This window comes from Phodopus roborovskii, unplaced genomic scaffold, assembly GCF_943737965.1.
Source record: "Phodopus roborovskii unplaced genomic scaffold, PHOROB, whole genome shotgun sequence".
NCBI lineage: Eukaryota > Metazoa > Chordata > Mammalia > Rodentia > Cricetidae > Phodopus > Phodopus roborovskii.
In genome coordinates, this window is record NW_026126422.1 from 1794642 (window position 1) to 1808511 (window position 13870).

At 42.9% G+C, this 13870-nt stretch overlaps 1 protein-coding gene across 1 annotated transcript in view; it reads left to right on the forward strand.

Moving 5' to 3' along the window:
- Window positions 1-3258: 3258 nt before the first annotated feature.
- Metap1 (methionyl aminopeptidase 1) overlaps window positions 3259-13870 on the forward strand; it is a 32774-nt gene continuing 22162 nt past the window's right edge. The window contains exons 1-2 of the mRNA XM_051185402.1: window positions 3259-3423; window positions 11660-11711. Coding sequence (XP_051041359.1) covers window positions 3310-3423; window positions 11660-11711 — 166 coding nt within the window. The 5' untranslated portion in view covers window positions 3259-3309. The remainder of the gene's footprint in view (window positions 3424-11659; window positions 11712-13870) is intronic.

The following is a 13870-nucleotide window of genomic DNA, read 5'->3' on the forward strand; positions in this document are numbered from 1 at the left end:
ACACAACCCTAAGTACAGAGGTACATACAATGGTATACAAATCAGACATTCACTGATAACAAATCACAAGGAAATTTTTTTTTTTAATGTTTTGGGATCAGTGAGGTGGCTCAGCTGGTAAATGCACTTGATGCCAAGCCATCCAGTGTGTGTTTCATCCCTGGGACTCACATGGTAGTGAGATCGACTCTGCAACTTGTCCTCTGACCCCCCAATGCTTGCTACAGTGTGCATGGGTCAACACACAGCGCACACATGCGCACGCACGCGTGCGCGCGCGCACACACACACACACACACACACACACTAAATGTAATAAAACAATTCTTTGGTATGAAATAACATCAAAAAATACTTAAAATCTATTTTATCTTTATGTGTACGTGTCTGTGTGAGTATAACACCATGTGTACAGATGACCATGGTATGTAGAATATTAAGATGTGTTACATTTGTGTATTCTATGGAATATTTGTTTAATGATGCAAAGATGTGTTGTATTCCTTTATGTTTCATCTGTTTAACTCTGTGAAGCTGTGTTACTTTGATTGTCTAAAACATCTGATTGGTCTAATAAAGAGCTGAATGGCCAATAGCAAGGCAGGAGAAAGGATAGGCGGGGCTGGCAGGCAGAGAAACTAAACAGAAGGACAAAAAGAAGAGGGCCAAGGAACAAGAAAAGGAGGAGAGGAGGACTTGAGGGACCAGCCATCCAGCTACACAACGTAAGAAGTAAAAGTATGCAGAAATAGAGAAAGGTAAAAGCCCAGAGGCAAAAGGTATACGGGATAATTTAAGAAAAGCTGCCTAGAAATAAACCAAGCTAACACTGGGGATTTATAAGTAATAATACGTCTCCGTGTGATTTATTTGGGAGCTGGGCGACAGGCCCCCAACACCACCATGGAGGTTAGAAGAGGAAGTGAGATTTCCAGGAGCTAGAGTTACAGGTGGTTGTGATCTACCTGACCTGGATGCTAAAAACTAAATTCAGGTCCTCTGCAGCAAGATCAGTAATCTCTCTTTCTCTTTACATGGACATATGTTTTTATTTTTCTTGGATATATTTATCTACCTAAAAGTGGGTGATCCAGTGTATGAAGGTTTTTTCCATTAAAAATTTTTTTTATTTCATTTTACATTCAAACCTCAGTTCTTCCTCTCACCCCAGTAAGCTCTCTTAACTGCAGAGCCATCACTCTAGTCTCTAGAATAATTATAACATAGTGCTTTTTATCAATGACAAAAGCTAATCTGCACTACTAATAAGACATACATGCTTATTCATTTTATATAAAGAAATCTTGATTAGGGTGTTGTGGCACATGCCTTTAACCTCAAAACTTGAAAGGCTGAGTTTGAGGCTAGCCTGGTCTTCAGAGCAAGTCCCAGGATAGCCAGGACAAGGACTACACAGAGAAACCCTGTCTAGGGGAAAAAAAATCTTGACATTATAGGTCATAGAGTATATTTCATATTTTTCATAGTTGATTAATATATTGATTTATAATTGTCAATGCTGAGAATGCTGCTTTGAATAAATATAGTACAAAATGGTAGAAGTATAATCTGTTCTGTTTTAGAAATTATTGGAAATTCTGTCTAATCCAAGCCCAAATCTACTGAATAATTTTTAAAAGATTTATTTATTTATTATATATTCAGGGTCATGTATGCCTGAAGGGCAGATGAGGGCACCAGATCTCATTATAGATGGTTGTGAGCCACCACGTGGTTGCTAGGAATTGAACTCAGAACCTCTGGAAGAGCAGGCAGTGCTCTTAACTTCTGAGCCATCTCTCCAACCCCTCTACTGAGTAATTTTAAAAAATGAAACTCAAGTCAACAACTCCAACAGGAATATATAGAAACAAACATTCAGTTCACTATGCAGATTCTAACCATCATAGGGGGCACTGCTACTCAAAGGCCATTCAATCTAAAGATACGCCGACTTGGTACATGATGAAGGGTGATGGTAGGAAAATACAAAAAGTCTTGTTTTCTGTAATGAGACCATTATGCTTAAGAGCAAAACACCAAGTATGGTAAAACAAACAAAGAACAAAAAACATGTAGTTCACAGCACACGGAAGTCTCCAGAGGAAGCATCTGTGGGCTGTCTGTGTGTCAGCACCCACAGTTAATGCAGTGTGTAGGCAGTGGTTCAAAATCCCGATGCATACACTAAGGAGATACCTGCGATGCACTTTGCGTTTATTTCTGAATTAACTTTTGGTTGATAGGCTTTCAAAAACCTTTTAATATTGCTAAATATTTTGCGACCCTCACATTATAAGTCACGAGCCATAGTTTAGGAAGCATGTAGTCATTCATATGCCATATACATACACGTATGTAGTCAGTAACTGATATTTTTTGCTTAAATGTATACATGTATATTAGAAGTTATACAGTGGCTATACAGCAAAAGTTATTGAGAACATGAGCTTTTCTGGTCTGTTAAGGTGGAAAAGATAAAAAAATATAACAAATCCAGTATCAATTTGCTTTTTTCTAGTGACAAACACAAGTTAGTACGTTCTTGAACATACTGATTATGTGTAGTTGAAAGATGTAGGTTTGTATCTGATAAGCTCTAAAAGCTTTTTAACCGCCACATTTCTTGATTAGGAGAATTCTCTGAAACCATAAAATCAGATTAATGTAAAAAAGAACCCATCGTTGGTATTGAACAACCTGACAGTTACAAGCATTATTTATTTCAATGGCGGGGTGTGAAAGGAAGGCTTGAGGAAGGGCTGATTTCAGTCCTATCTGGCCTCCATTAATATTTTTTGAATGAGTTTTTTTTTTTTTTTTCTTTTTGAGGATCAGGTTCCAGGCAAGCACTGCCACAGAGAAGCTCAACTCCGAGAAGGGAATTACTGCCCCAGAATCTCCAGGTGAACCACGCCCTTCCCAGCCACCTGCGAGTATGGGAATTTCACTGTCCCTGTCTCCCAAGTGTCCAGACAACGGAAGTGGCGTGCCCGGGTGTCCTCGGACTCCACGTGGTGCCGGAGGAGCAGCTAGGTTAGGCGAGCAACCAGAGGCCCGGCGAGCTGCTGGGCGGGGCGCCAGTACGCGTGCGCGGCGAGGACGGGGCTGCCGGGCGCCCGCTGGCCGCGCGCCCGGGAGGGCGGGGCGCTAGCCGCGCGTGCGCGGCGGGGGCGGGGCGCGCAGCGTAGGGGCGGGCCCTACTTCTTCCCCGTCCGGCGCCCAGGCTTACGGGCCGAGCTCCGCCCCGGCTGGGTCTCTCCCCTCCCTCGGCCGTTCCTCCTCCTCCTCCTCCGGCAGGCAGGCAGCATGGCGGCGGTGGAGACGCGGGTCTGCGAGACGGACGGCTGCAGCAGCGAGGCCAAGCTCCAGTGTCCCACCTGCATTAAGCTGGGCATCCAGGGCTCGTACTTCTGCTCGCAGGTAGCCGCCCAGGCCGCGCCCCTCCGGGCCCCCCGCCTCCGGGCCCCGCCGCCTCCCCCTCGGGCCTCGGAGCGGCCCGGGCCTCGGAAGCCGGCCGCCGGCGCTCGCGGGAGCGGGAGCTGAGCTGCGGCGGGTTCGGGCCGCGCATCCGCGGCGGGGAGGGCGGCCAGGTGTGTGGGCAGGTGGGGACCCGTGGGGACGCGCGGGAACCGGTGGCCCGCGACCTCCGCCCGAGCCGGGGTCGGGTCCGGACGCCGCGGCCGCGCTCCCGCGGCTTCACTCGGGTGCGGGTGCAATCCGGGACGGAGACGGAAGCGACCCGCCGGGGCCTCCGGGTGGCCGCAGCCTCCTGAAGAGGGGAGCCAGTTTCAGCCTCATTCCCCTTGTGTTTTACTACCGTGCTTTGACATTTAAGCAACTTTGGGTGTGGGAGTGGAGAGGGGTCTGTGTAATTCATTCTTTTCCGTTGGCATCTCGGGTTATTAATTGAGGTAAAGAGATGAGTCACTTCTGTTAGAGTGGAAAGGACAGTTCCCTCAATGGTTGTGCTTTAAGGCTCTGATGTATTTAGGAAGTTTTGTGCACCTGAGCAAACCCAGCATTGAATGGGCCCTGACAAAAGTGTGTGCTTACTGAATAGTATTTGTGTTCGGTTCCATTTCGAGACCCAGAATGAGTTTGTTGACCAGGGGCATGTAAATATTTTGATAATAAACTGATAGGTTCCTGGGAGTTAATCAATAGTCCAAAGGCCTTGGTATGATAATTCCTATGAGGTCTTGAATAAGTGAAGTGACTTCCCGAGTTTCAGTGCTTCCCTATACAGACAGAATGAGAATAGTTTTCCTTCTGTATTTCACAAGGTTGCACTGAAATTAAGGCCATGCAGCCCTACAATGTAAGACGTTTTGTTTTTTAAAGGATTCCGCTACAGTTTAATACTGATATATAAATAAAGTTGAATAAGAATAGTTATGTGCCCAGGCGGTGGTGGCAAGCCTTTAATCTGGGAGGCAGAGGCAGGTGGATCTCTTGAGTTCCAGGAAGGCCAGGGCTATACAGAGAAACCCTGTTGGGTAGCGCGCTTGGGAGGGTGGCAATAGTGTATGAAAACAACAGAAACTGTTTTCAAATATAAAGTACATGCAAAGAGAAATGTGAAATTAAAACCTATGATTAAAAACCTTAATATTTGTAGATAAGTCATTGCAAGAGATCTCACAGTTGTATGAGTCTTGTTTTTAGAGGGTATATACATGATACTTGACCTTGTTGCTATCATTTTGCCAAAAACGATGTATGAGAAGTGTTGCTTGATCTAAAAATAGCATTAGGGCTATCAACCCAGTAGAGGGCCTCTTGTGGCTTTAACATTTTCCAATTCTAAACCCACTGAGTTCTTTGTGGGACCTGGACTTAAAACAAAAATTTGCTGTGAAAATTGTGAACCACCTAAGTAGATTAATGTAGTCTATATAGTTTAAAGTTGGGAGTTGCTAGGTGTAATAGCACACACCTTGAATTCTAGCACTTGGGTGGCAGAGATTGGTAGATCTCTACTAGGCTAACCTGGTTTACATAGTGAGTTCAAGGCAAGCCCATGGGCTGGGAATTGAACCTGGGTCCTATGGAAGAGCAGCCAGTGCTCTTAATCATTGAGAGCCATCTCCAGCCCAGCCACTATTTTTCCTTTCTTCCTTCCTTCTTTCCTTCCTTTCTTCTCACTTTTTTGAGATAAGAGTTTAACACACATGCAATTAAAAATAAAGAGAGGACACAGATTTAAGAGCAAGAGGGTTTATGGGAAGGGTTGGAGGGAGGAAAAAGAAGGAGGAAATGATATAATTATATGTTAATTAAAATATATATAAATGCTTAAAAGGTTTTGAAAAACTGTTCATCAAGTACAGGTGACTTTCTGTTATAAAGAATATTGTTGTAGTTTGGAGAAATGTCAGATATTTGTCAGAATATCCAAGACTTATTCATGGTAGAAAGAATGTAGCCTCTGCTGGAGTCTGTAGGTACACTGTAGACAGATGGTTGGTTCTGCCCTGCCTGCTCTCACAGCCATTTAGTCCCAGTAAACACACAGAGGCTTATATTCATTATAAACTGGCTGATGGCTCAGGCTCCTTATTGACTAGCTCCCTCTTAATTATTAACCCATTTCTGTTAATTTGTGTTTCTCCACATGGTCTTGGCTTACCCTTGATGCCTGGACCTCTTGCTTCTTGGGCAGCTACATGGTGTCTTGCTGGCAACTTTATGCATTCCTCTTCCCAGCCTTCTCCTAGTCTGGTAGCCCTGCCTATACTTCCTGCCTGGCTACATCCTGCCTGTCCACTGGCCTAAACCAGCTTTATTCATCAACCAATAAGAGAAACATACATTCGCAGCACACAGGAGGACACCCCCCATCATCATAGTACTAGTATTACTGCTAGACCTGCCGTCAAACATTCAGAGTGGCTTATGCTGTCTTTCTTCATTCCTATTATCACCTTCCACAGCTGCTCTGTAAAGTTTGTCACCGAGTCACGTGTAGTTCATTCATTTTTCCACTGTCATTCTTCACTTTGTAAACACACCACCCAAATCAAACCAGGCAATATCTTCCCTAATAATGTCATTTTCCCCACAGTTGGATAATGCTTATTTCAGTAATGAGACTCTTACTGCTGCTTTTGGTGTTCTCATTACAAAATTAGGTAACCCTTCTCAGGTTAGCCGATTATCTTGCTGTAGTCACGGGCTGTGCTTAATACTCTATACTTACCCAAATGTCACTTGCTCTCTGAAATCATAGCTGTTCTTTCAGCCCCAGTAGAGACCTTGGCAAGCCACTGTAACTTTTCTTAAACACATTTTACATCAGTGTTGAGGCTAAGGCTTTTATTTTGCCATTGGGCGTGTTCCTTTCTTCCCTCCCTCCCTCCCTCCCTCCCTCCCTCCCTCCCTCCCTCCCTCCCTCCCTCCTTCCTTCCTTTCTTTTTTCTTTTTTTTTGTTTTTCAAGACAGGATTTCTCTGTGGCTTTGGAGCTAATCCTGGAACTAGCTCTTGTAGACCAGGCTGGTCTTGAACTCACAGAGATCCTCCTGCCTCTGCCTCCCAAGTGCTTGAACTAAATGTGTGCGCCACCACTGCCCGGCTGGACATGTTCTTTTCAGATTTTCTTTTCTTTTTTCCTTCTTCTGCCTCTCTCTTTCTTTTCCCTAATACTGGCCAGCTTGTTGTTGGAATCAAACTGAACCAAACTACAAAAGTACCTATTTATAACAACATAACTTTTTTATAACATGTTAATGACCTGCAGCTACCTTATTAGTTAGAAAACAGAAGACAGTGTCTTTGATCATAAGGTGAGGTATCATTTTCATGGCTGAATGCTCATTTCCTTGTACTGTACTTTGTATGCAGCAAGTGGTGAACACATTTGAATGAAGAGTAAATGTCTGGAAAGGCAGAGAGAGGCTCCTCTTCTGTGTAACTTTGCATAAAGCTTCTGGCTTTTGGAAATGGGGGCACTGATAGTTCCTACCAAAAGCTTTTGGTAGGTGAAATGAGTAGGTAAGGTACTTACCTGAGTAGTAAACTATAAATAATGGCTCATTGTTTAAAAATGCTGTATTTTATGTTTAAAAACATAAAAATATTTTTGTCTGAGTTGTTTCATTTTAAGAAAAGTTCTTCCTTTAATGGAATAAGACCCATTATTCTTAAAACTGACCTTTCCAAAGGTTGTGATGACTGAGTGTCTCAAAAGGCATCTCTTCTTAGTAAATTAACAGTAGTTACATGTACCCTATTTTCTTTACTTGTGAGAGTTGTTTTTTGAGATGGGGCTGAGGGTTACTCCTTTGGTGTTTTCTGAAGTTCCTTATGGTACCAGTGTCCTTTCAGTTCATTAAATGGAAGTTGAAGAAATGGGCCTGCAGTGGAAAGTGGAGTTCCTTCCATTCTTACATTGTCTTTTTAAAGGGTGGGTAACTCTAGACAAGTGTCTATTAATTACTACCATTTATTAATTATGGTGGAACTTAAAGTTTCAGTTTCTTAACTGCTCTGATTTAATAAGGTTCTGTGCTGTTCATTGTCTTGCCCTGAGCCAGATGATCAGCTGAGAAGGAACTAAATGGTGGATTATTGTTTATGGATTTCAGAACTTAAAAAGTCAGTGATTGTAGCTAAGTGAAGGAGACTGCATATGCAGTCAGACCTGGGTTTCAATCTTTGCTCCAGTATCCTTGGATAACTAACTCATCTTGTAACTTTTAAGAGAGGACTGATGGGTGGTACCATTCTTAGAGTAAGGAAGAAGATGAATAAGATCAAGTAAAATGTCTAGCCTAGTGTTTGGTAAATGATTTCAAGACTCTTACTACCATATTTATCATTTAGATTTATTTATCATGTGTGAGAGACTGTTGTGTCTGCATGTATGTATGTGTACCATGTAGGTGCCTGGTGTTCTTGGAGGTCAGAAGCAGCTTGCAGCCTTCAGATCCCCTGGAACTGGAGTTAAGGATGGTTGTGAGCCACCTTGTGGGTGCAGGGAACTGAACTTAGGTCCTCTGCAAGAGCAACAAGTACTCCCCCCCCCCCAGGGGTTCTTTGTGGTTTTGGAGGCTGACCTGGAACTAGCTCCTGTAGACCAGGCTGGTCTCAAACTCACAGAGATCCTCTGTCTCCTGAGTGCTGGGACTAAATGCGTGCGCCACCAACGCCCAACTGCTACAAGTGCTCTTAACTGCTTTAGAATTACTCATATATTGAAAGAAGGTAAAGAAGGTATTTGAGAGTAACTATTGTTTAACAACATTCGGGTAAATTATTCTTATTTTTTGAAACAAATTCTCATTATATAGTCTAAGCTGGGTCCTCCCTAAGACTGGCAATCGTGGCTTAGCCTTTTATGGTGGGATATAGGCATACACACCACTGTGCCCAGTTTATATTTTGGATGTGCTGTTGCCACCAGTCAGCCAGTTCTTCTGGAGCAGCAGTGATAGACTACCAACTCCAGTCCATAGGTTACTAGTAAACACTAACTCCAGTCCATAGGTTACTAGTAAACACTAACTCCAGTCCATAGGTTACTAGTAAACACTAACTCCAGTCCATAGGTTACTAGTAAACACTAATTCCAGTCCATAGGTGACTAGTAAACACTAACTCCAGTCCATAGGTTACTAGTAAACACTAACTCCAGTCCATAGGTTACTAGTAAACACTAACTAACTCCAGTCCATAGGTTACTAGTAAACACTAACTCCAGTCCATAGGTTACTAGTAAATACTAACTAACTCCAGTCCATAGGTTACTAGTAAACACTAACTAACTCCAGTCCATAGGTTACTAGTAAATACTAACTCCAGTCCATAGGTTACTAGTAAACACTAACTAACTCCAGTCCATAGGTTACTAGTAAACACTAACTAACTCCAGTCCATAGGTTACTAGTAAACACTAACTAACTCCAGTCCATAGGTTACTAGTAAACACTAACTCCAGTCCATAGGTTACTAGTAAATACTAACTAACTCCAGTCCATAGGTTACTAGTAAACACTAACTAACTCCAGTCCATAGGATACTAGTAAATACTAACTAACTCAAGTCCATAGGTTACTAGAAAACACTAGACTAGATGAGCGTGTCCGTTACTCATCGGTCTCTGCTTCTGTCTATGTCCATCAGTGACTTTGTCATTTGATAGCTCACACGCAGGCAGCAATGGGTGTTTCTCATCCAAAATATCATGTGACATTTTGCAAAAATAATTGGAAGGAATTGACCAACCCAAATGAAAATATGAGGAAGAAATTATAAGTGATAATGTTGGACATAAAATTTAAACCAAATACATAGCGGTAAAGGCATATTTTGGGGCAAGTTAGATAGATGGTGTAGTATTGAGAACATTTGCTGTTCCCACAAAGGAGTAGAGCTCAGTTTCCAGAACTCATATGGGGTGACTTACAGCTGCCTTAAAATTCCAGTTCCTGAGGTTCTCATGTTCTCTACTGGCCTTTGTGTACACTACTGCATGTGCTGTACTACAGACACACACATAAATACTAGAAAAAAGACATGTTGGTGACATGGCATTGTTTGACATTACAGGCTTTCTGAAGACCCTAGAATGTAGCCAGAGGAAATGGGGGTGGTGTGTGTCTGCCTTTTGACATAAATGTTGGAAGTATGTCATTCTAGGGGAAGTGGCACCAGCTCATGTGAGTAAAGTACATAGTAGGTTAGACGTCAGGCATTCAATAGTAAAGGCATTCAGCAGTTAATATAAGATGGTTTCTTACCACTTGAGACAAATATTACATGACTAATCACATAATTTAAGTTATAAAGACTAATAGAAATGCACAGAGCTGTGCAATGGGAGAGATAAAGGAGGGTCAGGTAATGCTAAGGATGAGTCTATTGTAGCAATAGTGGATACCAGAAAGGCTTCAGACTAGGGACCAACCAATACAGACTTGAGCACTTGACAGTGTTGTTCTCCAGATGTGTACTCTAATTTAAGATTATTTTTATCAAAGGTTAAAAAAAAATGTGGACTGCAAGGGCCAGCTTTCAGGGTTGGGGATTTAGCTCAGTGGTAGAGCACTAAGCCCAAGGCCCTGGGCTCAGTCCTCAGCTCCAGAAAAGGGGGAAACACACACACACACACACACACACACACACACGCACGCACGCACGCACGCACGCACGCACGCACGCGCGCGCGCACGCACGCGCCAGACAGTGGTGGCGGATGGTGGCACATGCATTTAATCTCAGAACTTAGGAGGCAGAGGCAGGCGGATCTCTGAGTTCCAGGCCAGCCTTGTCTACAGAGCTAGTTCCAGGACAGGCTCCCAAACTACAGAAAAACCTGTCTCGAAAAGCCAAAAAACAAAACAAAACAAAACAACAACAACAAAAAAAAACCCCAAAAGTGTGTATGTGGGTTTGTGCATGTGTATATAGTGTCCACAGAGGACAGAAGAGGGTATTGGATCCCTGGAGCTGGAAGAGTTACAGGCAGTTGTAAGCCTCCTTATATGTGGGTGCTAGGAACAGAATTTGGTGTCTGTTCAAGCTGTCAGCGTCAAAAGCCATCTCTCCTGCTCACACTCATAATGATTCACGAGGTCCTAAACTACATAGAACTGGCTTTTAATACAGACAGTCCTTGCTTTGCTTTGAGTATAGGGTAGAATCATTAAAAAAAAAAAAAAAAAAAAAAAAACGGGAGCTGATTCTTTGCAAAGTATTCTTTATAACTAATAGGAAACTTAATATTTTTATACCCACTACTTGTTTTTTTTTTTTTTTTTTTTGTTAAAACATTGAGAACTCTAACTGTTGGCTACTGTATTAGTTTTCATTGCTCTGGCCAACTTCCCCAGGAGAAGAAACCGAGGAGGAATGGCTGGTTTGGCTTACAGTGTAAGGAGGGTTTATAGTCCATGGCAATGAGGCATGCTGGTGGGCCAAGCCTGAGGCAGCTGGTCACATTGTATCTGCAGTCAGGAAGCCTGCCAGACACCAGATCTCAAGGCTAGCTCCAGAGACCCATTTGTTCCAGCAGGGTTCCTTCCTAAAGGCTCTGCAGCTGTCCCAAATAATCCCACCAGCTAGGGAGTCATGCTCAAACACGGTACTGGTGGGCTTGGGCAGGGCTGCCGTAGGACCATTATAGAAGGCGCAACACGCTCAGGCAAATGCTCGACTGCTGAACTATAACTCTACCCTTGATCCCTTTCTGAACTGATGCTTGTGTGGATGGCCTTCCTCCTTCCCCTCACCCTTTCTCTCTTTCTTTCTTTGGGGGAGGGGGAAGCGGAGTTTTGAGACAGGGTTTTTCTGTAACAGCCTTAGCTGTCCTAGGACTAGCTTTGTAGTCCTGGCTGGCCTTGAACTCAGAGGTCCACCTGCTCTGCCTCCTGAGTGCGCCGCCACTGCCTGGCTGATGTCATTTCTTAGGCTTTTAATAAATATCTTGCTGCAAATCTTTGTACTTTAGTCTTTTATTTTTAATTTTTTGAGGTAGTCTTTCAGTGTGTAGTCCTGACTGACCTGGAACCCACCTGCAGGCCCTTGCCTCCAGAGGGGTGGAATTAATGGCATGTGCCATCAGGCCAGGCCAATAACTGTTTTCTTCTGTGTAACAGTCCTTAAAAGTCCTTCTGATTAAGGAAGACCTGAAACTGATTTCCCTGTTTGCTCTTTTAGGAATGCTTTAAAGGAAGTTGGGCTACTCACAAGTTACTACATAAGAAAGCAAGTAAGTACCATTGCTTGTCCTTAAGCCCTTTGCCTTGGATGCAGCTTTTGTGCGAGTGTTAAGACTAGTCTTAGTTCTGAAACTGTAATTCTGACATCTGGGATTATTCTTTGGCATTATGTAGTAAAATGTCTATTTGCATCTGATTAATCTTGTTTCATGCATTTACTATGAAAACATGAGATCTTTGTTAGGGTAGGTGGATCTAGCTTGGCTAGTACCTCATAGTGTCTTTTGGCACCCTCTTGTCTTTTCTAGAAGTGTCACCATATTGTAGGCTGAGAATGGAGGGGCTGTTTGATTTTATTTGGCCAGATCTCTGTTGCTCTGTAGCTAATGATGGTTTTAAATCCCTTACCTCCCTGTTTTACCTCCCAAGTGCTTTATTATAGACATGTGTTACCATACCCTGTTGATTTTGGGGTGTCTTATATTACCCCACAAACTATTTACTGTTTTTTAGCCATTGTTAGTCACACTAGTATGGCTGTTATTTAGACAGCCTTTCTGCATCGGCTCCTCACCCTGTGAATGTAGCTGTCAGTGTGGCTGACCTGAGAAAGCCTGCCATGTTCCCTGGGAGTTGACAAGGATCTGCTGCATAAAGCATTGCCATCTGATGCATACCCACCATACAGATGGTGGGTAGTGTGTAGTTAGTAGCTGTAAACGTTCTGTCTTAATGATTTTGGTGCCTTGTACTCGTTTGCCTCTGTTTCCATGAGTTCATTGGTCTAATGAAGTTTGTTAGATTGCTTTACCAAAGCATCTGAGGTTAGCCAAGCCATCTTTGGAGGAAAAGGAATGCAATTTTAAAAAGATATTTTTTTTTGTGGTGGTATAAAGTGGTATCTGTGCTTAATGGGGGTGCTGGGTTATCCATGGAGGGGGATGCAGTCTGTGGGTGGGAAATACTGTAAGTGAAAGTTTCCAGCCGTAAAGGAAGAGATTTACTACTTTGGTTTGCTCCCTTGAGTGGGAGTGTACAGCTTGCAGGTCATGTATTTTGGGCCTTATATCTATGCTCGTTCACTGCCGGTGTCTTATGTGCACCTATTGCACTGTGGTTTTTGAAAAATAGTGTACACTATCCTTTGCTTTTACAGTTCTTTAAAAAGTTTTGCTGCCAGCCTCAGCTCATTTCAGGGTTATTAGAAATCTATTGCTTGTCTAACATTTGGGACTTGGATTAAATGGATCCTGGAATGTTAGCTTACTTAGATTTTCAGGTGTAAATTTCAGATGTGAATTCTGTGTAGAGATTAGAAAAGACTTGCTGTGTTTCAGCTTTGTTTGTCTTGGTAGCTTTAGTGTGTTTGTTTGAGGTCTGCCTTCAGTTCTCCTTTGGAAGTACTGTTTGTAGAAGGGCAGGAATGCGGATCAGCAGGGAGACTTGAAAGGCTTCCTTTCCTTTCCTTTCCTTTCCTTTCCTTTCCTTTCCTTTCCTTTCCTTTCCTTTCCTTTCCTTTCCTTTCCTTTTTCTTACTCCCTAGGAGTATGGTAAAGCAAAGCCTTTTGAATTTGTTTTGAGAGAGAATCATAATGTTTTTTTTTTTTTTAAATTTGCACTTACTGTTTTATGTGTATTTGTACATATATATGCATGAATTCATGCTACCAGTGTGGAAGGAAGTCAAGATATTTTGGGGGATTAGTTGCCTCCTTTAGTCACTGAGCCATCTGGAGAGCCCTGGAGTCTAGGGATGTAGCTCTCTGAATGACCTGAACTTAATGAGTGTCCTACCTTAGTCTCCCAGCTGCTCGAATGACAGGTGGGTACCCCTGTGCCCAGCAAAAGCCTGAATTTTGATTGCTCTATCCTAGGTTTAAAGAGATACATCCTGTTTCAGACAAACCACTTCATGCTAGCCTTACATGAAGCAAGCATCAGTTGTCATTTTGAAACTTTTAAAATAATACTTGAATCTAGTGACAGTGAATGGAGTCCATTTTTGTTTCAGGTTCAGAAGTAGTTTTGTATTGATAAAATCCTTCACTTAAAAGCTGTTGTTTGGGGGACTGGGGAGTTGGCTCAGTGGTTAAGAGCAATGACTGCTCTTCTAGAGGACCCAGGTTCAATCCCCAGTACCTACATGGCAGCTCAACTGTCTGTAACTCCAGTTCCAGGGGATATGGTACCCTAACACAGACATACATGT